At 36.6% G+C, this 23,244-nt stretch overlaps 1 protein-coding gene across 2 annotated transcripts in view; it reads right to left on the bottom strand.

Annotated features, from left to right (window-relative positions):
- The window catches only part of LOC125233191 (protein I'm not dead yet-like), a 50,488-nt gene that overhangs the window by 7,634 nt on the left and 19,610 nt on the right, over nt 1-23,244 (bottom strand). Inside the window, exons 7-13 of one of the 2 annotated variants that reach the window (XM_048139089.1) lie at nt 19,006-19,066; nt 18,228-18,353; nt 13,902-14,016; nt 11,917-12,032; nt 10,492-10,583; nt 7,032-7,124; nt 4,400-4,599 (exon numbers count right to left, since the gene is read on the bottom strand). In XM_048139089.1, coding sequence (XP_047995046.1) covers nt 4,400-4,599; nt 7,032-7,124; nt 10,492-10,583; nt 11,917-12,032; nt 13,902-14,016; nt 18,228-18,353; nt 19,006-19,066 — 803 coding nt within the window. The remainder of the gene's footprint in view (nt 1-4,399; nt 4,600-7,031; nt 7,125-10,491; nt 10,584-11,916; nt 12,033-13,901; nt 14,017-18,227; nt 18,354-19,005; nt 19,067-23,244) is intronic. The other variant, XM_048139090.1, reaches the window with a different exon arrangement.

The following is a 23,244-nucleotide window of genomic DNA, read 5'->3' as shown; positions in this document are numbered from 1 at the left end:
TAAAAGTGTCAAAATACCTGCTTGCCATTTTCTAGCATGATTCTTACCTAAAATGACAGGCTGTGCGGAAAGAAGAGTCATTGAATGTACATAGGACGTACAGGAAGCATGCATTAACATCTCGTATACTTACATATATCTCTATAGGAAACTTGACTGTAGTAAAATAATAGTTATTTGTTTTACAAGGGGGTAAAGTTGTTGTATAAACCGCACGTGCCAATATTGATACCCGAGCAAGCTAAAGATTCCAATATTGAACCGCGAGCGTAGCGAGTGGTTCAAAAAGTGAAATCTTGAGCGTTACGACTACGAGGGTATCAAGGCACGAAGGTTACAGAAACTTTGCCATCGAGTGAAACACACACAATTTTTCACCACACCACACCAACACGAACAAAATACTGACTATAAAACATCAAAATAAATCAAATAAATCAAGGTAAAATCTACCAGCCAGATTAAGAGTATTAAGACATCGAGTTAAAATTTGTATAAAATGACTTTACCCCCGTGTGGATAAAATGCAATTTTGCTATCTGTTTTCGAATAGCAAAGAAAGCCTTTACCAGTTGGTGTGGTGAAAAATATTTTTTAATACAGTTGCTCAAAAAGTGCCCGTTTTTTGGCTGTTTAGCGTGCGAGAAGTTGTATTTTACGAACTAGTGCGTAAAAAGTACAAGTACGTTCCATTTTACGACTACTTAATGAGCTATTTTCATATTAGTCTAGTTTACTAAGACAGAATAAAACTAAAAACATACTATTAAGTGACTAATATTTAAAACGTTAATATTTCATATGTAATTGTTTACTTTTAGTCATGCTAAACATAGTTTTTAAAATGGTTTAAACTTTGAAAAATCAGTCATAATGAGTCGTGTAAACAGAACATGATTGGAACGAAACGCGCCTTCTACTGTCAAAGTAGAGGCGTCTACCATGTTTTAACTTAATGCACGTGCAAAAACCTCAATATGTTACGAGATTTGTCATAATTATTTTACATTATTTGCAATACATCGGGGCATAAATGGATCGATTAAAGTAAAATGTAGTTGTACATTAACGAATCGTCCCAAATTGTAAATGTTTATGTTTTTATGGCACCCAATGAAATAAATTATGTTAGATGAATAGCAAACTCTAAAATATGCTCGCAAGTTTAAAAGCTTCAAAAATACGCCTTTGAGTTGTCAAATAATCCGTCAATGTCCATGGGAAAATTGATAGTTTGGATTGTTTTATTTCGTTGTAGTGGTTGTAGTAGTGTTTTTTCGCAACTGTATTAAAAAACGTCGTTCGTCACACGTGCGAGAATGTCATTCTTCACTCGTTCCGAGATTTGCCACTCGCGTGCCGCTCGTGGCAAAATATCTCGGGACTCGTGAAGTAATGACATACTTCTCGCACTTATAACGAAATGCTTGCTCGAAAAAGCTCCGCGCGGTAAGCTGCATTTTGTAGCCCGCTTTCGTCGAATATTTAATTTTCGTATAAGCTGTGTTTAAACAAGTCAAAAGTTGCTAGAAATAGATTCTGTGCCTTGAGATCAGAAGAAGAAGACACTGGAGCTGTGGTGTATCAGGCGTGCAGGTAACCTTGGAGTATTGGTGAGTACGATCTGGTCTCTGAGGACCTCGCCGCCTGACACAGGAGCTTCTACATCCTACAAGCCCAGGTTAGTTGCCTTCCCTCTGAATTTCAAGGTTATTTGGTACCAAATAATAATGTGCGATAATGTTTAAGCGGACTGTAAATTTTGGGTTTTTTAATTTTTTGATCGACACAAGGTTATGAACACGAAAAAAACAGTTATGAGATTACTTCGAAAAAACACCTTGAAATTCAGAGGGAAGGCAACTAACCTGGGCTTGTAGGATGTAGAAGCTCCTGTGTCAGGCGGCGAGGTCCTCAGAGACCAGATCGTACTCACCAATACTCCAAGGTTACCTGCACGCCTGATACACCACAGCTCCAGTGTCTTCTTCTTCTGATCTCAAGGCACAGAATCTATTTCTAGCAACTTTTGACTTGTTTAAACACAGCTAATACGAAAATTAAATATTCGACGAAAGCGGGCTACAAAATGCAGCTTACCGCGCGGAGCTTTTTCACGCATGAAATAAAGAATCAGATAATTATAAGAAAAACATGGACAGAAGTTAAGTTCAATTCGATTTCATATAAATTACATATTAGCAAGTCTTTCAAATTAGTTTTGACAGTTCTTAAACGGCAACTGATTTGACTAGGAGGGAAGTAGCCTATTATATTCCCATACAATACGAGAATAATCTGTACTTTCAGGTTTTTGATGTCAAGGTCACTATCGTCAAAATTGACTGGCCGCATACGAGGGGTTACGGTTTATGCGTGTAAGGACTATAAGGAAATATGGCGATGTATAAAAATGTCTGTCTACTTTAAAACATAAATTTGTCTGAGTATTACAAAGTCAATACTTCAAGACGTTTAAATATTGTCCAGTCACAATATAAAAATGACTACTACCAAAGTATAAAAATGTCTACATTCACAGTATGTAAACGTCTCATATAAAAAATTACTATAGGTATAAAAATGTGTGAGCGTCAGAATGGCGAGTGTACATCAAGCAATCCTGGTGTGGTATACGTCAGGAGTTATTGCTAGCAATGTGCCATATGTGCGCCAAAATTCGAGCAATGTGCTCTTTGAACTCCAGAGATATTTAAGAAATTAATGACACCCGCCATTCTGACGTCAGGTTGGCGGGTGTACTTCCAGTTCTAGCTAATGGCTGCTTACTCGAGGGTGAAAGTACTGCCTAAGGTTAGTGCTCGCAATGTGCTTCCACAATGTCTATGTCTATGTCATGTATGAAACACACACTAAGTCAGAGAGCCGTTGAAGAGTAATATGGGATTGAATAAATGTATCTATAACGCCTGCTGAAATAAAATAGCAATGTTCATTGCCTGCAATGCAGCATTAACATGCAGGCGCTTTTCACAAAAAAGTGATACTTAAAGATATATTTATTCAATCCTATATTACTCTTCAACGGCTCTCTGAATTAGTTTGTGTTTCATACATGTGGAAGCACATTGCGAGCACTAACCTTAGCCAGTACTTTCACCCTTGAGTAGGCAGCCATTAGCTAGAACTGGAAGTACACCCACCAACCTGACGTCAGAATGGTGGGTGTCATTAATTTCTTAAATATCTCTGGAGTTCAAAGAGCACATCGCTCGAAGTTTGGCGCACATTTGGCACATTCCTAGCACTAACTCCTGACGTATACCACACCAGTATTGCTTGATGTACACCCGCCATTCTGACGCTCACAAAAATGTCTACTTCCTTTACTTAAGCCGTTCATAATATAGTTACTTATCTATAAATAAAATTAACTCTTTAAAAGGCTCCTGTTATACAAATATGACATATTTAGTGCATATAATAATATTGACCCCATTGTTCAAATTTGATTTGGTTTGATTCAAATTTGTTTGGCAATTTTTTTGTATGGTGGGCCACTAGAGGTTAATAAGATCCACTAAAATTAAATATTGTCTGAAAAACAAAAAATAATGGACTAAAGCCAGATATATGTATATAGCAATACAATGTGGACATTTTCATATTCTGTCATAGATACACTGTGACAATATTATTCAAGTGGACATTAGTATACACTATACATCGTCATAATTCCATATAGTCCATTGATGCTACATCTTTATATTTCGTCTAATATACATGTAGACATTTTTATACTTTGTCAAAATTATATAGAGGCGAAATTATTCAAGTAGACATTTTTATACATCGCCATATTTCCTTATAGTCCTTACACGCATAAACCGGGGTTACAACGCACACAACGCAACTAGTGGAGGTCGCAGTACAAAAGCTGTCAAATTATTGTTGTAAATGTGAATTTTATGTTCCGATATAGCGCACAAGAGGACAATTCCTAATAAGCACAACAAAAAATTACGGGTAACGGTAGATGGTAACATTTGCTTTAGAGTCCAGTGTCAATGTGCAATAGTCTGACCAAAAAGAATAGAAATTAAAAAGAGGCAACATCGTAGTACCTACCACCCCGTATTCTCACACATATTGATTTGAAAGGGATGGCAGTACAATGTTGCCAACTTTTTATTAATTTCTATTGTTTTTGGCCAGACTGTACATATGTTGTTTTCAGTTCAGACCTTGTAACATGTCGTCCAATTTACATATGCTATATTTCAGTAGGTATTCAAATTTTGTTTGCAAATTTCGACCCAATAGACACTTAGACAAGCTTAACAGGTTAATAAAAACCTTGTAAACAATCGTGCCAAAAAATATGTAATTATATTAAGCCTACTAAAATAGCCCACCCAGTATTTTATACAATTCTTACCAGCTGTACTGCTATTGGTGCAATCACATTGCAGACGGCGACATTTGAGGCAAAATTAGTAACAAAGACTGTGAAAAGGATGAGTATAAAAAGTATAGCTGCGTTGGGCATTCCTTCCAATTTCGACAATGCTTCTCCGATTTTTCCATTTAAATCGGAATATTTTTTGCCTGCTGCAGTGGATAAGGCAAAACCTCCACCTGAAATAAATAGTTCCTATTATTAACCTTTTGGACGCCTTGTCAAACGGAAACCAAAGACAATTGTAACTCCGTATAGACAGATAAAGCCTAAGAAAAAAACGTACCTCAAAACCATAATGAAAAAGGCACGGTGGCCAAGATGGCGTTGCACCTTTGGGGAACGCTCGGCTAGATGGCGATAATAACAATATTTGACATTTTATCACATATCAAGCTAAGAATATGGGCTAAATTGTCAAAACCGAGGTTCAAAAGTATTAAGCCTGTGTCGAGAGATGGCAGTCTATGCACTGTGATTACACATTTTACTTTGACAGTAACTCTCTATAATACTCAGAATACTGTGAGCGTCAGAATGGCGGGTGTACATCAAGCAATCCTGGTGTGGTATACGTCAGGAGTTAATGCTAGCAATGTGCCATATGTGCGCCAAAATTCGAGCAATGTGCTCTTTGAACTCCAGAGATATTTAAGAAATTAATGACACCCGCCATTCTGACGTCAGGTTGGCGGGTGCACTTCCAGTTCTAGCTAATGGCTGCCTACTCAAGGGTGAAAGTACTGCCTAAGGTTAGTGCTCGCAATGTGCTTCCACATGTATGAAACACAAACATGACATAAACATAAACACATAATGACACCAGGATTGCTTGATGTACACCCGCCATTCTGACGCTCACAGAATACTCTATCCACTTTGCGGAAACGCAGCCACAGAAACGCCACGTCACCGCAACGCCAAAGATGTTGTAGGTACTATACCTGGTTTATTAAGAATTTGAAATATAGTAAACAAAGAAGCAGTCGTAGTTATTTTGTTTTTCCCCTCACTAGCTCGGAAACACAAGTTTTGTCCTTTACTACCAGCGGGTTAAAACGCATTTTATCCACTAGTGGGTAAAGTAATTTGACCTTGAATAAAGTCAAATTAACTGCTTTAAAATTGATTAAAATAGGTGAATCTAGTAATAATAGTTATTTGTTATACAAGGGGGCAAAGTTGTATTTTAACGCAGAGTGTGGAATTGAAAAACGAGCAAGTGAAAGGATTTTATAGTTGAACCACAAGCGAAGCGACTGGTTCGAGAATAGAATCCTGAACTTGCGAGTTTTTTAACACACGAGAATATATAATAAGTATGTAGGTATTAGATATTTCTGTCTGTCTGTCTGTCTGTCTGTCTGTCACATTACTAAATATTTCGAGAACTGCTTATGCGATCGCTATGAAATTCGTTTTTGGGGTACTTATAAACATCGTTGTAATAGTTTCATTTCGCTAGCATAATAGTATCTAATTCATTATGGGACACACCACGTAGATGGTGTCCTATAGGGGGGACCATTTGGACGACAAATGTTTCTTTTCACCTCACTACTTTCCTCGGAAAGGACTTTTTTGTTCTTTAAAAACAGATAGCAAAATCGCATTTTATCCACAAGAGTGCAAAGAATATTTGAAATCCTTACATGTCATTAGTTACTTTTTTAAGTATAATATCTTGTAAAGGTATCTTGTCAGGTAGACAATGCGAACGTAAAAATAATTTCATATCGAATTGTATCAGACTAAAAACATAAAATTCAAACAATTTTATAACATGATTTTACCATAAGACACTTGAAATCGTACAAGAAGTTGTATTTTTGACTCTTCCCTTGTACTTATTCAGAACGCACCTTAAGTAACATTGCAAACTCAAAACTCGTGAAACGGAACGCACCCAAATAGATTTTTCTTCTTGATTCTTAATTTGAAACTTTTGTGGGCCGGTCGGTGCCTCGTGGAAATTGTAATAAACGCAAATTAACTTATTTCTGTGCAATTATTGTTCCAGTTGTTTTATTGCGTGTTTCCTCGCTTTAGTGAGGTGAAAAGTTATGTGTTACACACGGTATGCAAAGTTATTTTAACTCGTGTGTATTGCAATACTCTCTATCTCTACGCACAGGATTCTATTTTGGAACTACTCGCTTCGCCCATGATTTTATTTTCGAACCAATTTTTCAACCATACAATCCATTCGCTCGTTCGTAGTTCAACTCTAGAATACATTCGCTAGTTCGTGTTGCAATTCCATACTCGGTTAAAATACAAATTTGCTCCCTTGTATAACAAATAACTATTATGGTTCCGAGGTACGTTTTTTCTAAGACTAAATATATTTTTTTTACAGAGTAAGTCTTAACCTTTCGTATGCGTCTGTCAAAAAATTGTCATTAATATATTAGTCATAATAACTACATGTTAAAGTTGAAACAATATGGAGCAGATCTGCTCCTAAGCATACGAGAGGTTAAGGTCCAGGTTAGGGACAGCTTTTATATTGTATAGTCAGCAACAAAGATATGAGTAAGGAAAAAAAAGGTCTACACGACGTTAATGTACTTGTACAGTCAACGCCCCGGTGCACCTTAGGTATACTAACCAAGTAAAAATGCAAAACTGTACGGCATAGACTTATTCATCACATCCCAGTCGAGACAAGACGGAATGCGACGCTTTGGAAGTTCGTCTTCATCTGCAAAATATACAAGTATTAAAATGGCAATGAGTAGATAAAAAAATTTAAAAATTCAAACACGGAGGCATAATAAGTGTGGTCGATACACCTACACCTGTGCCTACATTTTAGTCATACCTACCAAATTTTAAACGTCAAACGTTATTTACTTAAGCAGGAGGGTAAAATAACCGTTGCCAACTTCGACCAGACTATCTAAAGGGGAGAAGGACTAAGTTCGTACAGTGAGTTACCACCATGCGGACATTTATCAAAACTGATAATAATAATAATAATATATGAATATGATCAATTAGCAATCGTTTACCGGGTAACAAAAAAAAACACCGTGTAATTTTACTTAATTATGTAGGAATAGAGAAATTTATTTAGAACTTTTTTATGCTATAGGAGGGAAACAGGCAGACAGGTCGCCAAATGGTAAGCTATCACTGCCACCCATGGACGCCCAAAATACCAGAAGGGTTGGAGGTGCGTTCCCGGCCATTAAGATGAGTGTGCGCGACGAGTGTATCGGTCCGGTTCGCAGCAGTTCATTCCACAGTTTAGGCAATGTGCGTTCCCATTGAGGGTCCACGTTAGAATTTCGAGCTTTTGAACGTTTCAGTCTTCTCAAACGATTGTAAATTCAACCAATAATTTGTAAAAGTAGGCACTCAAAAGTTACATTCGGTTAAAGGTGGACCCTCAGTCGTGCATGTCAGGTATCCATATTTCATAATCCACTTCAAATTTACAACTTCTGTAAATGGCCCGCTACTCTTAGTAAAAGATTTGTAAAACTAATTTTATTAATTGTGACTCCTTTCTGCTAACTCAATACGAAAAAATGGCATGTAGAATGTGGTTCACATTAAGAGAGAACAATAGTATTATTTCAAATATAGGTGTGACTGAGAGTTAGTAAAAGTACTCGAATCATTGTAAATTCAAGCTTTAGTTTGTAAAAGATGCCATTCAAAAGTTTCAATCGATTAAAGGTGGTCCCTCAATTGAAACGTTTGTCATAAAAATAAATCAATTTACGTAACATTTGGTTGTTAAATAGGCAATTGCTATAGTCTACTCGTTAGTAAAAAATTTTTACTAACTATTGCTCCATCGATCAGTAAAGACAAATGTACCGTTTTACTTAAAATAATAATCAAACGCCTGCGAAGAAATACTACGGACCAGGTGACCACACATTAGGAATTTGTTGGATAATTAAATAATAATAGTCGGATACACCTACTCAGCCTGTAAGTCCTTCTTTCCCGTAATGACATAATGTACGAATATTAAATTACGTACATACATACATACAATAACGCCTGTATTCCATAAAGGGGTGGGCAGAGCACATGAACTACTCAAGTTTCAGTGCTACTCTTGGCAAAAAGAGGTTGAAAGAAAACTAAAATTGTGACATTAAATTGTGATTATTTAATTATCCATCAAAATTCTAATGTGTGGTCATCTGACCCGTAGTATTTCTTCGCAGGCATTTGATTATTATTTTAAGTAAAACGGTACATTTGTTTTTACTGATCGATGAGCAACAGTTAGTAGATATTTTTTACTAACGAGTAGACTATAGCAATTGTCTATTTAACAACCAATTGTTACGTAAATTGATTTATTTTTATGACAAACGTTTCAATTGAGGGACCATCTTTAATCAATCGAAACTTTTGAATGGCATCTTTTACAAAGTAAAGCTGGAATTTACAATGATTCCAGTATTTTTACTAACTTTCAATCACACCTATATTTTAAATAATACTATTGTTCTCTCTTAATGTGAACCTATCGCGATCGATTGAGGGACCACACTCTACATGACATTTTTTCGTATTGAGTTAGCAGAAAGAGTCACAATTAATGAAATTAGTTTTACAAATCTTTTACTAAGAGTAGTCATTTACAGAACTTGCAAATTTGAAGTGGATTATGAAATATGGATACCTGACATGCACGACTGAGGGTCCACCTTTAACCGAATGTAACTTTTGAGTGCCTACTTTTACAAATTATTGGTTGAATTTACAATCGTTTGAGAACTTTTACTAAAGACTGACACATTCAAAAGCTCGAAATTCTAACGTGGACCCTCAATGGGAACGCACATGTTTAGGCACAGTATAATAAAGAGTACTATCGTACAGTATGGCCACTCCCGCTCCCCGCTGAAAGTGGCGCCCACCCCCTCTCGGTTACCTCACAGTTACCGCCTGTCAAAAACACAAACGTTACGTGTTTCGAGCCGATCCATCGAAAGTCGGCTTTCTTCAAAGGATGTTCGCTATTGTCCGCGTGACCAGGACACGTCCACACTTGCATTTTTGACACGTGTCATATGACACAGATACAGACATAGGACAGACACGGGATAGAAGTGGATTACGTCAAGACGTGTCCTGGCGATACGTCCACTACGTCTCTCGCAGTAGGCTAGTTTCCTACTAGTCAAATCAGCTTCTTTTTAACAACTCAAAATGATTTGCTAATATGGAATTACTATGAAATACCGAGGAGTGACGTCACAGTCAATTCATTTACTTTATATCTTTCTCTTTGAGTTATTAAATACAAAATAATGTTTAAACATACCTACTGTCCATATTTTTCTTCTGATTATGTGGTGCTTTATTTCGTGCATTGCATAAAATATTTTATTTTAAGTACTTATAGGAAACTAGCCTATTGTTGGAAGGAAGAATAACAATCGCGCGTGCCACGCCACGCAGCAGTCCAGTTCGCCACCATGCGTCTACACTTGTAACATTTCGTCGTACTCATGGACTGTGACCGTGTCAGCACAACCTAGATCGTCCACATTTAGCGTAACATGTCCTGTCCGATACCACGTAGTCCGGTCCGTCGCCATGTCACAAGTGTGGACCCAGCTTAAGGTGTGCGAGGCAGGAAGTTTTTGGAGGAACGCACAGTAGAGGACTGTAGACATTCACATAGGCTAGTAGACATTCCTACACGTTGATCAGTGATCACATAGACAACATAGTAGTGATTGAATACAGATAAAACACCTCTCCATACTATAGGGGTTTGCCTCTAGGCACGTAGGCGAATCAGATATAAACCACAACTATAATGTATCTGGGAGATTGTTAGGAGAGGTGATAATACACCATCTGAACAACTACTGTCTACCTTGTTTCTATCAACCACCTCCTCGGCGCTGTGCCTATTTCATCTAAGTGATGGAGATGGGAATGTTGTCGCGTAGGGTGATGGCGGAGATTGATGAATATGGGGGCGTCGATGGATCGTGGATGGTGGAATGGTTTGATGGCATATCTAATGGCGAAAATTCACGCTCAATATACCTACTTATAAAATAGTAATCAAATGTAATAATTACATTTTGCTGAGAAATTCTTAAATATGGCCGAAGTAGCCGGCAATATCACCATTAGGAAAATAACGAATGTTGCCGCTGCCGAGTCTTTTATACTGAAACACACAAGCTACAGCTGTTAGAGACAGGTCAAGATATGTTGGCAATGATTTTGATAGCGCAGCAGAGTTACTTAAACGTCAGAATTTCATTGAAATTTGACGTTTATATGAACATTTGCACCAGCGAGGCTGTCAAAATCGTTTCCAAGTTATCTTGGACTGATTCTTTTCATAACAAATGCAATAGGCCTGTTTGAAAACTATTTAAATTGGTTATTAGAGCCCACATGCAGGATATGAGAGGCATACAAAACGCATATTATTATGAGTTTCACACAGTTCTATTTGTAAATAATATTTTAACAAAGTACTCTGCCAGCGAAGCACGTAGATTTAACCCCTCGAATGCCCCGTATCCGTCACAGAAAATTTGGCCTTAATTAGGTTAGGTTATTAATTCAGTTGCAATTTTATAACATCGGCGTTCTAGGGGTTAAACCCGTTGAACCCCTCATAGGGGAACTGTGTATAAGATGGGGACGCTAAGGTAAAACAGAAAAAAAACGGAGTTTTTGAAGTAGCATATTTATTATTTATTTATGGCACATACAACAAAATCAAGTTTAATTTGGCATACGTTTTAATGAGATCAATAATCATAGGATTTAAGGAAAAAAGAAAATAGCAAAAAGTAGAAAAACATCATCTTACCCCACGCATGGGGTAAGACGAGGACATCATTGCATCTTTTGACCACGCCCCTCTATTCGTTTTTCTTTTATATCTTCGTACCATTGTGTTCACTTGAAACGATACACAAACAAAAAAAAACAATTACCCAACAAGCATTTACAAGCAATAACCTTCACAAAGTTATATGAGGCAAGATGGGGCAATACCCTGTCTTACTTCAATCGGTTTGCCCCGTCTTACCCGCACCGCCAATTGTGCAAAATAATAAAATTAAATCTCACGTCAATATTCAAGTAGGTACCAAGCCATACAAAACAAGACGCTCAATAAAATCTTAAACGTGGTTATAAATCAACAATAAACACAGGCTATTACTTACAGTTTTATGTATATATCTCTAGGCTTCAAAAATTAGATCGCGCCCACACGAAAACACGTTTCGACCTGTAGCTCTGATACGCGTGCACGCTGGCTCACTGTCGTCACCGCACTAATGGCGGATTGCAAATGGCGTCCGGTCGGCTGTTGCATGACGTTTGTGTGGTATCTAGTTTGGCGTATGTGTGCGTGACCCCTTAATACCCCGCGTCCCCGTCTTATACACAGTTCCCCTATACGTTCCTTCTGACAGCTGACGCAGCGACTATAATATCTTATAAATTAACCTAATGAATAAACCAAAAATGCAACATACAATTTATAGTCTTTGATCAAGAAAAAGTCGAGTATTTTGTCGGCCCATCCAGGAAAAATTTGAGGTGATCGTGAAAAAAACATAACCATCGAAAGACTGAATAGGATTAATACCATCTGAAACAGTTGTTAAAAATCAATTATGTAATTAATTAATTATCTTATCGTTAGTAGCGCACGCAATTAGGTTCGCCTAACAATTGCTAGGTAGCAATACGAGCCAGTAAGAGACAGTGTCTACAGACAACAGTAAACTGATGCAAACCTGCAAGTAAATTGCCAATTTTTTATTCATACCATGATTGCTGCGTCTATCGAATAAGTGCATTTAAGAGAGTGTATAATGGGGTTGACGACTACATAAAAATTATGGAATTCTGTTTAGTCCGTTAGATAGTTCGTACAAAAATACTGAACACATATTTTTCGCTTTATCTAATTAATGAAAAATACAAAGATACAGAACACCAAAGTTCCGGAGTGGGGGCTTGTGAAGACACTTGTAAATAAAATTGTACCTAGGCGTGACGTCACGCGAAACTTCAACGCACTACGTCGAAAAAAGAAAAAATATGTGACCAAAATTTTTTTGATAATCTAACTGACAGACTAAATAGTTTTTTTTGTCGTTTCGCCTATTAGTACGTTACGATACAAATGCGGAAAAGAGGAAATTCGTAACGAATCGCGATAAATTAAAACACGACCGGTTTACTGACGATTCGCTAAAAAACGTTTCCCAAAGTTTCACATCCCAAACTATTATTCCCAAATTATCATTTCCCAAATAAACGTTTGGCAAAACAACTTATCGCAAATTGACATTTAGCAAAACTTTTTTTGGCAAGTATCTGTTTCCCAAAATATTTACTTGGTCAAATTTCATTTTACCAAATATTATTTAGTCAAAGGTATTGTTAGGCAAAATTTCCATTTCCCAATATATTGTAATTAAATGGCGCACTAGAAATTTGTTTGTTGATTTTATACTTTGTGTCCAAGATTTGTGTGAAATAATGTGTATGTCGTACTTTTTTTCCTCCTGCTGCAAATGTCATGGATGACATTTTCACTTACATGTCCGGATACATTTTATTAAAAAGAAACCTTATGTTTTCAAGACCATTATGTTCTATTAATTTTTAATTACTTTAAAAAGCCATTTCCAGTTTGCTCACTGTCAACCTAACACGCTCCTCCTCGCTTCGCTCGTCGTCGCACCTAAACTGACCCTTGTCGCACACGAGTTTTCTGCTACAATACTAATAAAATTATTACATTACATTTATGCCTTGTAATATTTATTGTCAAACGTGGTTTTGCATGGTGTAATTTGTATAAACATTTTTTGACAAAATAATTTTGTCCAGTAATTAATTTGACAAAAATAAAGTTGAGCAAACTTTTCTTGTCCAATTGAAGCCTTGGGAATAAAACTGAAATTATCATTTGACAATTTTAAGTTAAATTTGGCAAAAAAATCTTCGGTAAATTAAATTAATCCCGTAGAAATGAAAATGCAAATGCCTAAATATTTTCGAAATTTGCGATGTGAAATTTTGACCAAACATGTTTTTGGGATATAAGTTTTGCCATTAAAAACGTTTGCGAAATAAAGTTTTGTCTAAATAAAATTTGACTAAGTAAAATTGTGCCAAATGATAATTTGACCAAACAAATTCATTGCGAAACATACCTTTGCCAAACAATACTTTGGGAAATGAAACTATTGCGATATGATTATTGGGAAATGAAATTTGACGAAACGTGTTTTGGCGAAACAGCAGGACACCAACACGACCAGAGTGTTTTAAATCGACACGAGTCATGGATTTCGTCTGCACACGTGTAGGTATATTACGACGTTTTACAATATTATAATTATATGGACGTCTGAAGTTTTGGCTTGACTAGAAAGTACTACTTTGCGTATTAGCACAGAAAAACACCATAATTAGGTATATATTGTAAAATGCATCAACTAACCGTTTCATGGCAAGATAGTGGGCCAAGTGCCTTAATTTCAGACTCGACTTTCCTTTTGGCTAACAGCTGCCCTTCAGGGGGTATTCTGACATCTTTAGCAGCCTGACTATTGCCTCTGTAATTAGCAATGTTTATAAGATGGTAACCTTAATATTGGCCACTATTTTATGGCTGTCTAAGCAATAATATCTAAATGCTAATATTCTTAAGTTTTCGTTTTCATGTATAGTCCCACAAAGATTACAAATGACGACCGGTCTCGCCTAGTGAATAGCCCCTGCCGTGAGCGTCAGAATGGCGGGTGTACATCAAGCAATCCTGGTGTGGTATACGTCAGGAGTTAGTGCTAGCAATGTGCCAAATGTGCGCCAAAATTCGAGCAATGTGCTCTTTGAACTCCAGAGATATTTAAGAAATTAAAGACACCCGGGCAAATTTTTTTTTTGTTGTATGGTACCAAATTTGGCATGTCCTACCTCTTCTGACAAAGATTGCACAAATTCTATATCACTTTTTTTACAGGCGTTTGATAAAATATGCATAAATAAATAAATTGTCTTTCAGAAATTACTAGTTTTGAATGAATATTAGTCATATTTTTAATAAAAACTTCTGTTTGAAGTCAACAAAAGTGTTGTTTTTCCCATGTCCTACCGTGAAGTACTTATGTTTCATAGGCGTTAAAATATTATTTTTGTATCATAATAATATGCTTTTATTTACTTATTTGTTTCTTTGTACATTCATTTCTAATTTAAATAACGCTTTACCTATCAAAAATAGTTTTAGAATACTACAAAATCATTTCAAACATAAACCACAAAAAATAGCCCTGTGGAAAATCCTACTGAGTTACGGAGAAATGTCTTCAATCTTTACTTATTTTACTACTAAAGTGGTAGGTTATTTTTTATTCTGGCGACATTATAATGTCTTGCCGTGTACGCCATATTGGTTATTTGTTGTCAGTCGCACGCCACAACTCATTGAAGGGAGGATTTGTTCGAGCGTGTTTTAGAGGTCCGTTTCTGAGTTCCACATAGTGACTACGTTTTCGAAGGTATGTTGTATATTTTACTAAGAAACTACCTGTTCATATTACTAGTTAGTTTATCTATTTTAATAATATATAACGTTTATGGGAAGAGTTTGTATAATTTAATTTACAACCAGAATTATGTTTCTCAAAGGCGTAACCGTTACGTTCCATTGAGAAATATTGTTTCTCAGTGGATTAAAAAGTAACTCAGTGGAACGATAAAGCCACGTTATAAGTACACATTTATATTTTCACATCATAGACATGAAAAAAAAATTATCGTCACTTTTTTATATGAAAATTTAATTATTTTCATGAATGTGATGCAATATACAAAGAAAAGAAATTACTAAATTAAGGGCCTCAATTTTCATACGTGAGGCGTAAAATGAGTCCAAAAACTAAATATTTTGAAGACACTGAATATGTACACTTTTTCTGATAAAGGCTCAGTTATTTTTTTATTTGATATATTAACATCCACGTAAAAACAGTTTGCTTAATTGTTTGACGTAGTTAAATTAGCTCCATGTTAATCGCACCCTTAGTTTTATGTTACGTTCCACCATAGAGGAATAAGTAAGGGAAGAGTTGTAACTTCATACATCAGTAAATGCGAGTTATTTGTAGTGACATCTATCGTCATTCACTCGTTAATCACGCGCCAACTAGCGTAAATTATCAGTACTGCTACTCGACACTAGGTGCCGACAGTGTTGCGTCTGCCAAAAATGTAATATTAAAACAGTTTACACCTTATAAGCTGAAGTAATTGAAAGCAAAGTACTGATTAATACTATTGTAATATTAGCTAAAAATTGTTGAGCAATAGACTTTTTGTTCGTCGTGACGTCTATTGACAAGTAGCAGTACTGATAATTTACGCTAGTTGGCGCGTGGTTGACGAGTGAATGACGATAGATGTCACTACAAATAACTCGCATTTACTGATGTATGGAGTTACAACTCTTCCCTTACTTATTTCCTCTATGGTTCCACTGAGAAATTGTCCTAGCAATTTCTTAGACGTAAATTTAAATTTTTATAAGATTTTGTTACCCTTACCTACCTGTGAGTATGATATTATATAAATCTAACATCTTTACATTTAATAGGAGTTTATAGTTAAATTTTCTACAGATTTTAATGTTTTTACGAAAAAGTTTTGAAGTTTTTTGACCACAATGTCACTCAGTGGATATGTAAAAGTGATTTTTAGAGGGTTCTTATGTGATAATTCTACTGTTTTTTTTTTTAATTTAAGTTTATTTTGTTAAGATTTCTAATATTAATAAAAGATTTCACATATATACGTCTTTTTTGTTATTTTTATACATTAGTAAGTTTGTAACTCAGTGGATCACCAAGCTCCAGAAAAAAATGAACTTGTTCTCAGTTCTTAAAAAATTGCTATTCATTTCATTGAATTTTATGTAGATGAATGACTAATGAACACGAAAAAACAATTGTTATCATTCAAAATAACAACATTTATAAAAACACAAGTTTTTCAAAACGCTACAACAAAATAAAAATCCGCCCACCCGCCATTCTGACGTCAGGTTCGCGGGTGTACTTCCAGTTCTAGCTAATGGCTGCTTACTCGAGGGTGAAAGTATTGCCTAAGGTTAGTGCTCGCAATGTGCTTCCACATGTATAAAACACAAACTAATTCAAAGAGCCGTTGAAGAGTAATATGGGATTGAATAAATATATCTATAAGTATCACTTTTTTGTAAAAAGCGCCTGCATGTTAATGCTGCATTGCAGGCAATGAACATTGCTATTTTATTTCAGCACACGTTATAGATATATTTATTCAATCTCATATTACTCTTCAACGGCTCTCTGAATTAGTGTGTGTTTCATAGATGTGGAAGCACATTGCGAGCACTAACCTTAGGCAGTACTTTCACCCTCGAGTAAACAGCCATTAGCTAGAACTGGAAGTACACCCGCCATTCTGACGTCAGAATGGCGGGTGTCATTAATTTCTTAAATATCTCTGGAGTTCAAAGAGCACCTGTGTGGTGACGGGTTAAGAATTTCACCACCCCCTTTCTTCCCGTGGGTGTCGTAGAAGGCGACTATGGGATATGGGTTAAATTGTGGCGTAGGCGAGAGGCTGGCAACCTGTCACTGCAATGTCAGTTTCGTTTTCTTTCAACCCCTTATTTGCCGAGAGTGGCACTGAAGCTTTAGTAGTTTCATGTGTTCTGCCTACCCCTTTATGGGATACAGGCGTGATTGTATGTTGTTGTTGTTGTTGTTCAAAGAGCACATTGCTCGAATTTTGGCGCACATTTGGCACATTGCTAGCACAAACTCCTGACGTATACAACACCAGGATTGCTTGATGTACACCCGCCATTCTGACGCTCACCCCCTGCCTGCTACGCCGATGGTCTTGTGTTCGAACCCTGGTAAGGGCATTAATTTGTGTGATGAGCACAGATTTTTGTCTCTGTGTAATAAATAGCCGATAATACATATTATTTATTTCATTAAAGAATGGCGACACTGTAGTGTTCCATTGATTAGAGACGTCCATTCAAATCAATTTAAATGTGAGAAAAGGAGACAACAACAATGTTGCCAGTGCCACTTTTTTAATTCCGAGGGAATGGAGAGCAGGGCCTGTTAATCTTAAATCTATATTAGATTAAATTAAATTGACGGACTGTAATAATCTTAAGAGTTTTGAATGATTCACGGTTATTTTCATTAGACTTATATTGACCGGGGTATAGACCGTGATTACCTTTTTGATTTTTGCCGAGCTCCCGATATTTCGACGCAGTTGCATGCATCATGATCACGGAAAACTGACGAAGGCGGGTGGATGTTAAAGTTGCATAGACAGCGCGCGATCTACCCTCCTTCGCGCGCGTCGGCTGCGTTCACTTTCAGCGTTACCACTTGTCGCATTCACACTCGATGATCTGTCCAAACACACTACACTCACAGTGTCACTACGTTTGTTGTACGTTTGTTTGAAGTCAGAATTTCACAAACGTAGTGACACTGTGAGTGTAGTGTGTTTGGACAGATCATCGAGTGTGAATGCGACAAGTGGTAACGCTGAAAGTGAACGCAGCCGACGCGCGCGAAGGAGGGTAGATCGCGCGCTGTCTATGCAACTTTAACATCCACCCGCCATCGTCAGTTTTCCGTGATCATGATGCATGCAACTGCGTCGAAATATCGGGAGCTCGACAAAAATCAAAAAGGTAATCACGGTCTATATCCCGGTCAATATAAGTCTAATGTAATAATCTTATTTTTACCTGAAAAGTCCCATGTAAAACACCGCAAGGAACAAATACATAGCACTGTTCATCGCAATCATGTATGGTATAGCAAATGCAGAAAACATCGGAAACGATATATACTCCGGCGCCGCAGGAAATGTACTGAAATGGGTAATTATTATTAAGTAGGTACGCTCTTCCAGATAGCGTGACAGAAGAGCGTTAGAGGGATATAATTATAGCAACAATACGCCACGGTACCTCAACGATTGTACTCTAGGCTAGAGGCCCAGGTATAATAACATTGCAAAAAAAAACAAGGAACAAGGGTTGTAGTCTGTCTCGCTCCTACTGACTCATTGGTTCGGAATACAGGGAATGTTATGGAGTTCACGTTCCCTGAGTTCTAGCATAAATGTAAAATGTTAACTGCCACTGCGCGACAGTATCCCGCCGCGACATAGATCACAAGTCTTTATCTAACGCAGACACGTAAGCTATTTTAAATTATTTGTTTAATGCATATCGTCACTACTTTGAAACAAACTTCTTCTGTCAATGAAAAGAAAAACGTAGTAAGTGTGTATGGAATGCATATATAGACTTACTGCGTTTAAACTTTGAGGAGCAGTGTGAGATACGAGATTATTTATATATCAACTAACTGTGTAACTCGGGAAGTAAGAATATTACAAATTCGAATCTTTAATTCAAGACAGCCGTAGGCTGAATCAAAACACTCGTTTGAAATATTCCCTTTACCTCTCTTGTTGAACAAAATATACTACTTATTACTAAATATTATATAACTCACGTAGCGAAGAGTCCTTTAAATACTAAATTAGTTACAGTGCCAACAAGGGTTCCGATGCCACCTGAAACAATTAATATAATTAGATTCTTGTCGCAACATATGAAGTCACAAAATGATACATACACTAGTTTTTGCCCTCCATCCTCCATTTTAGGAAAGTGGGGGAGTTAGAAAGAGACAAAAAGTAGCCTATTTCACTCTCCATCCCTTCAACTATCTCCACTTAAAAAATCACGTCAATTCGTCCTCGGTTTTGCCGTGAAAGACGGACAAACAAATAGTCACACAAACTTTCCCATTTATAATACGAGTGAATGAATAGACTATAAGATAAAATAAAAATATTTTCACCTCACTAGCTTGGAAAGGATTTTTTTATTCTTTAAAAACAGATAGCCAAATCGCATTTTATCCACAAGAGTGCAAAGAATATTTGAAATCCGAACGTGTCATTAGTTACTTTTTTAAATATAATTTCTTGTGTCTTCTTGATTCTTAATTTGAAACTTTTGTGGTGTCGGTCGGTGCTTCGTGAAAATTGTAATAAACGCAAATTGACTTATTTCTGTGCAATTATGTTCCAGTTGTTTTTATTGCGTGTTTCCTCGCTTTAGTGAGGTGAAAAATTATGTGTTACACACAGGATGCAAAGTTACTTTAACTCGTGTGTATTGCAACACTCTGTACGCTCAGGATTCTATTTTTGAACTACTCGCTTCGCTCATGATTTCAATTTTCGAACCACTCGCTTCGCTCGTGGTTCAACCATAGAATCCGTTCGCTCGCTCGTAGTTCAACCCTAGAATCCATTCGCTAGTTCGTGTTGCAATTCCACACTCGGTTAAAATACAACTTTGCTCCCTTGTATAACAAATAACTATTTCCATTCACTAGCTCAGAAACACGTGGTTTATCCTTTAATGTCAGTGGGTAAAAACGCATTTTATCCACTAGTGGATAAAGTAATTCTGTGGGCCTAGTGAAAAGGGTATAACTCAAATTCACTCGGTGAAAACCCTTTTCCACTAGGCCCACAGAATTTGACCTTGAATAAAGTAATTTTTTAGGGTTGTAGTCAACTAGGAACCCTTTTAGTTCCCTGTAGCCACGTAGTCCGACTGCTTTGTCCGACTAGTCGGACGACGTGGATTTATTTGTCCCGTTGGTCCGTCTATTCTCTCCATAAAGTCAAAATAATTAAAACAGTTAAGTACATGTTTTTATGTTTCCGGTTCACTTGAACCTAAACTGAAATTACCCTATTGCACAGTAAAACATAAGGTCAAAAACACATATACTCGTAAACACCTAAATTCAAAATAAACTAACGCCAAAATACCTTAGTCCCAAAACACCCTAAAAATAAAAAGAACTTATCTTGATTATGTACTACTCCTACATCACCTAAATGTCATAAGAGTTGAAACTCGGATCAAACTAATCCCATAATAGACTAATCCTAAAACACACCATTCTCTAAAATAAAACAGTCTTAAAACACGCTAGTATCAAAACACCCTAAATTTTTAAAGCTCACTCCTAATTCTAGAACACTTAGTACAGTCAGTAAGTATCTGAAGTTTACACACCCTTAGTATATTTAAAATAAAGTCGCGTTTAGATTGTTTTCATCATTAGGATATTTTAGGGTATTTTGGGACTAGCTTGTTTTGAAACGATTGTATTTTCACAATCGTGTAGAACATGAATCGTGTCTTACGACAATAGCTTGTTTGGGCCTACTGCTTTTATGACAGTAGGCGATCGTGATAATAGTATACAGGGTGGCCCATTCAAATCGGTCAGTATGGGAAAGTCTGAAACTGTAAGACATACGAAGATTTGTTCTTAGGAACCATGTCACCGATTTTGATAAAAAGAAAAACTGCATTCATACAATTAAAAAAAAAGTGTACCCAGCTGGGGAATCGAACCCGGTTGTTTTGAAAAATAAACTTACACTATTTCTATTCAGATATCGTTTGTGTAGGTCTTAAGCAGTAAATATCTCTAAGAAACATAATGTCTAAAATGAATAAAATGCAATTTTTCACATACTTTAATTTATCATAGTAGGTGTTAAAAGTGACCGATTTGAATGGGCCACCCTGTATAATAGAGATAAGTTCGTTTTGAATTTAGACTTTTAGGGTGTTTTGGGACTTGGGTATTTCAGTGTTAGGCTATTTTGAATTTATGTTTATGTGAGAATATGTGTTTTTAACCGACTTCAAAAAAGGAGGAGGTTCTCAATTCGACTGAATGTTTTTTTTTTTTTTTTTTTTTTTTTTTTTTTTGTATGTATGTTCCTCGATATCTCCGAGAATTGTGGACCGATTTTCAAATTTTTTTTTTTGATCGAACGGGTATAACCCCGAGATGGTCCCATTGGCACCAAGTCAGGGTCTGATGATGGGATCCTGGAGAAATCGAGGGAACTCTTCAAATGTTATAGGCACATGTAATGTTTTTAGTGTATTTTTCAAAGGTAAACCAGTAGAAACGCCTGATGGTAATAATTTTATGTGGCTGAGCTGATGATGGAAGGTCAACTCCTCAATGGTTAGGAGTTAAAGGATAATTCTTTCACTAGTGTACATGTATTCGGACTGATACGTATAATATCAATAGGAACCACTAAAAATCAACAAATAAATAAACTTTTTAACAAAAAATAAAACCGCCTTCAAAAATAAGCGCGTTACAAAACACGGAGAAACTAAAAAGCAAAAAATAATAAACCTTTGAATTCAGATTTCTTATCGTATTGCAATAATCTAAACATCCAAATTATAAACAAATCAATTATTTTTGGAGTCGGTGCCAGCCTGCGTATGGTTGGGTGGGGCAAACAGGCAATAGCAAGGCGACGAACAGGTCTGGTACCGACTGCAAAAATAATTGATTTGTTTATAATTTGGATGTTTAGATTATTGCAATACGATAAGAAATCTGAATTCAAAGGTTTATTATTTTTTGCTTTTTAGTTTCTCCGTGTTTTGTAACGCGCTTATTTTTGAAGGCGGTTTTATTTTTTTGACTTTATGTTGTACTATGCAATAGGGTAATTTGAGTTAAGGTTCAAATGAACCGGAAACGTTTTTATTATTATGTATTATATATCTTAATTTGATAATGTAACTAACATAAACAAAACAACTCTTCTTTTTAGGGTTCCGTAGTCAACTAGGAACCCTTATAGTTTCGCCATGTCTGTCTGTCCGTCCGTCCGTCCGCGGATAATCTCAGTAACCGTAAGCACTAGAAAGCTGAAATTTGGTACCAATATGTATATCAATCACGCCAACAAAGTGCAAAAATAAAAAATGGAAAAAATGTTTTATTAGGGTACCCCCCCTACATGTAAAGTGGGGGCTGATATTTTTTTTCATTCCAACCCCAACGTGTGATATATTGTTGGATAGGTATTTAAAAATTAATAAGGGTTTACTAAGATCGTTTTTTGATAATATTAATATTTTCGGAAATAATCGCTCCTAAAGGAAAAAAAAGTGCCCCCCCCCCTCTAACTTTTGAACCATATGTTTATAAAATATGAAAAAAATCACAAAAGTAGAACTTTATAAGTACTTTCTAGGAAAATTGTTTTGAACTTGATAGGTTCCGTAGTTTTTGAGAAAAATACGGAAAACTACGGAACCCTACACTGAGCGTGGCCCGACACGCTCTTGGCCGGTTTTTTTCAAATAAAACTAAAATTAATACTATGTATTAACATTTAAAGAGCGAGCCATTTAACATTTAAAGAGCGAGCCATTTAACATTTAAAGAGAGTTTTGGTAGGAGGTAGGGCATAGCGAATGATATTCCGCTTTGAGTGGTAGGGCACAGCACAGCGGATATCGTCTCGCTCGAATCTAGAGCAGAGCCCAACTGGGGTAGTACCTCCGCCTTACAGAAGACCGCAGCCAAATAGCACTAGACCCTACTCATAGTGTTGTGTTCCTGCCGGTGAGTAAGGCTGCCAGAGCTCAACGAGGGTGCGGTGTGCTGATGACGGGAGGACTTACGGAACTAACTTGTTCCGTCTATTGTCCGTCGTCCGTCGGCAACCCGAACCCTCCTTAGAACTTGTACACTCCTTTTTGCTGTGTACTTAACACAGCAAAAGGGAGTGTACAAGTTTCTAATGGGGTGGCAACGCGCATGTGACACTATTTGAGTTGCATGCGTCCATAGGTTACGGTGACCGCTTTACATCAGGCGGGCCGTACGCTT

The sequence above is a fragment of the Leguminivora glycinivorella genome, chromosome 14, assembly GCF_023078275.1.
Source record: "Leguminivora glycinivorella isolate SPB_JAAS2020 chromosome 14, LegGlyc_1.1, whole genome shotgun sequence".
NCBI lineage: Eukaryota > Metazoa > Arthropoda > Insecta > Lepidoptera > Tortricidae > Leguminivora > Leguminivora glycinivorella.
Note: the sequence above shows the minus strand (reverse complement) of the source record. Positions and strands in the feature narration are given on the sequence as shown.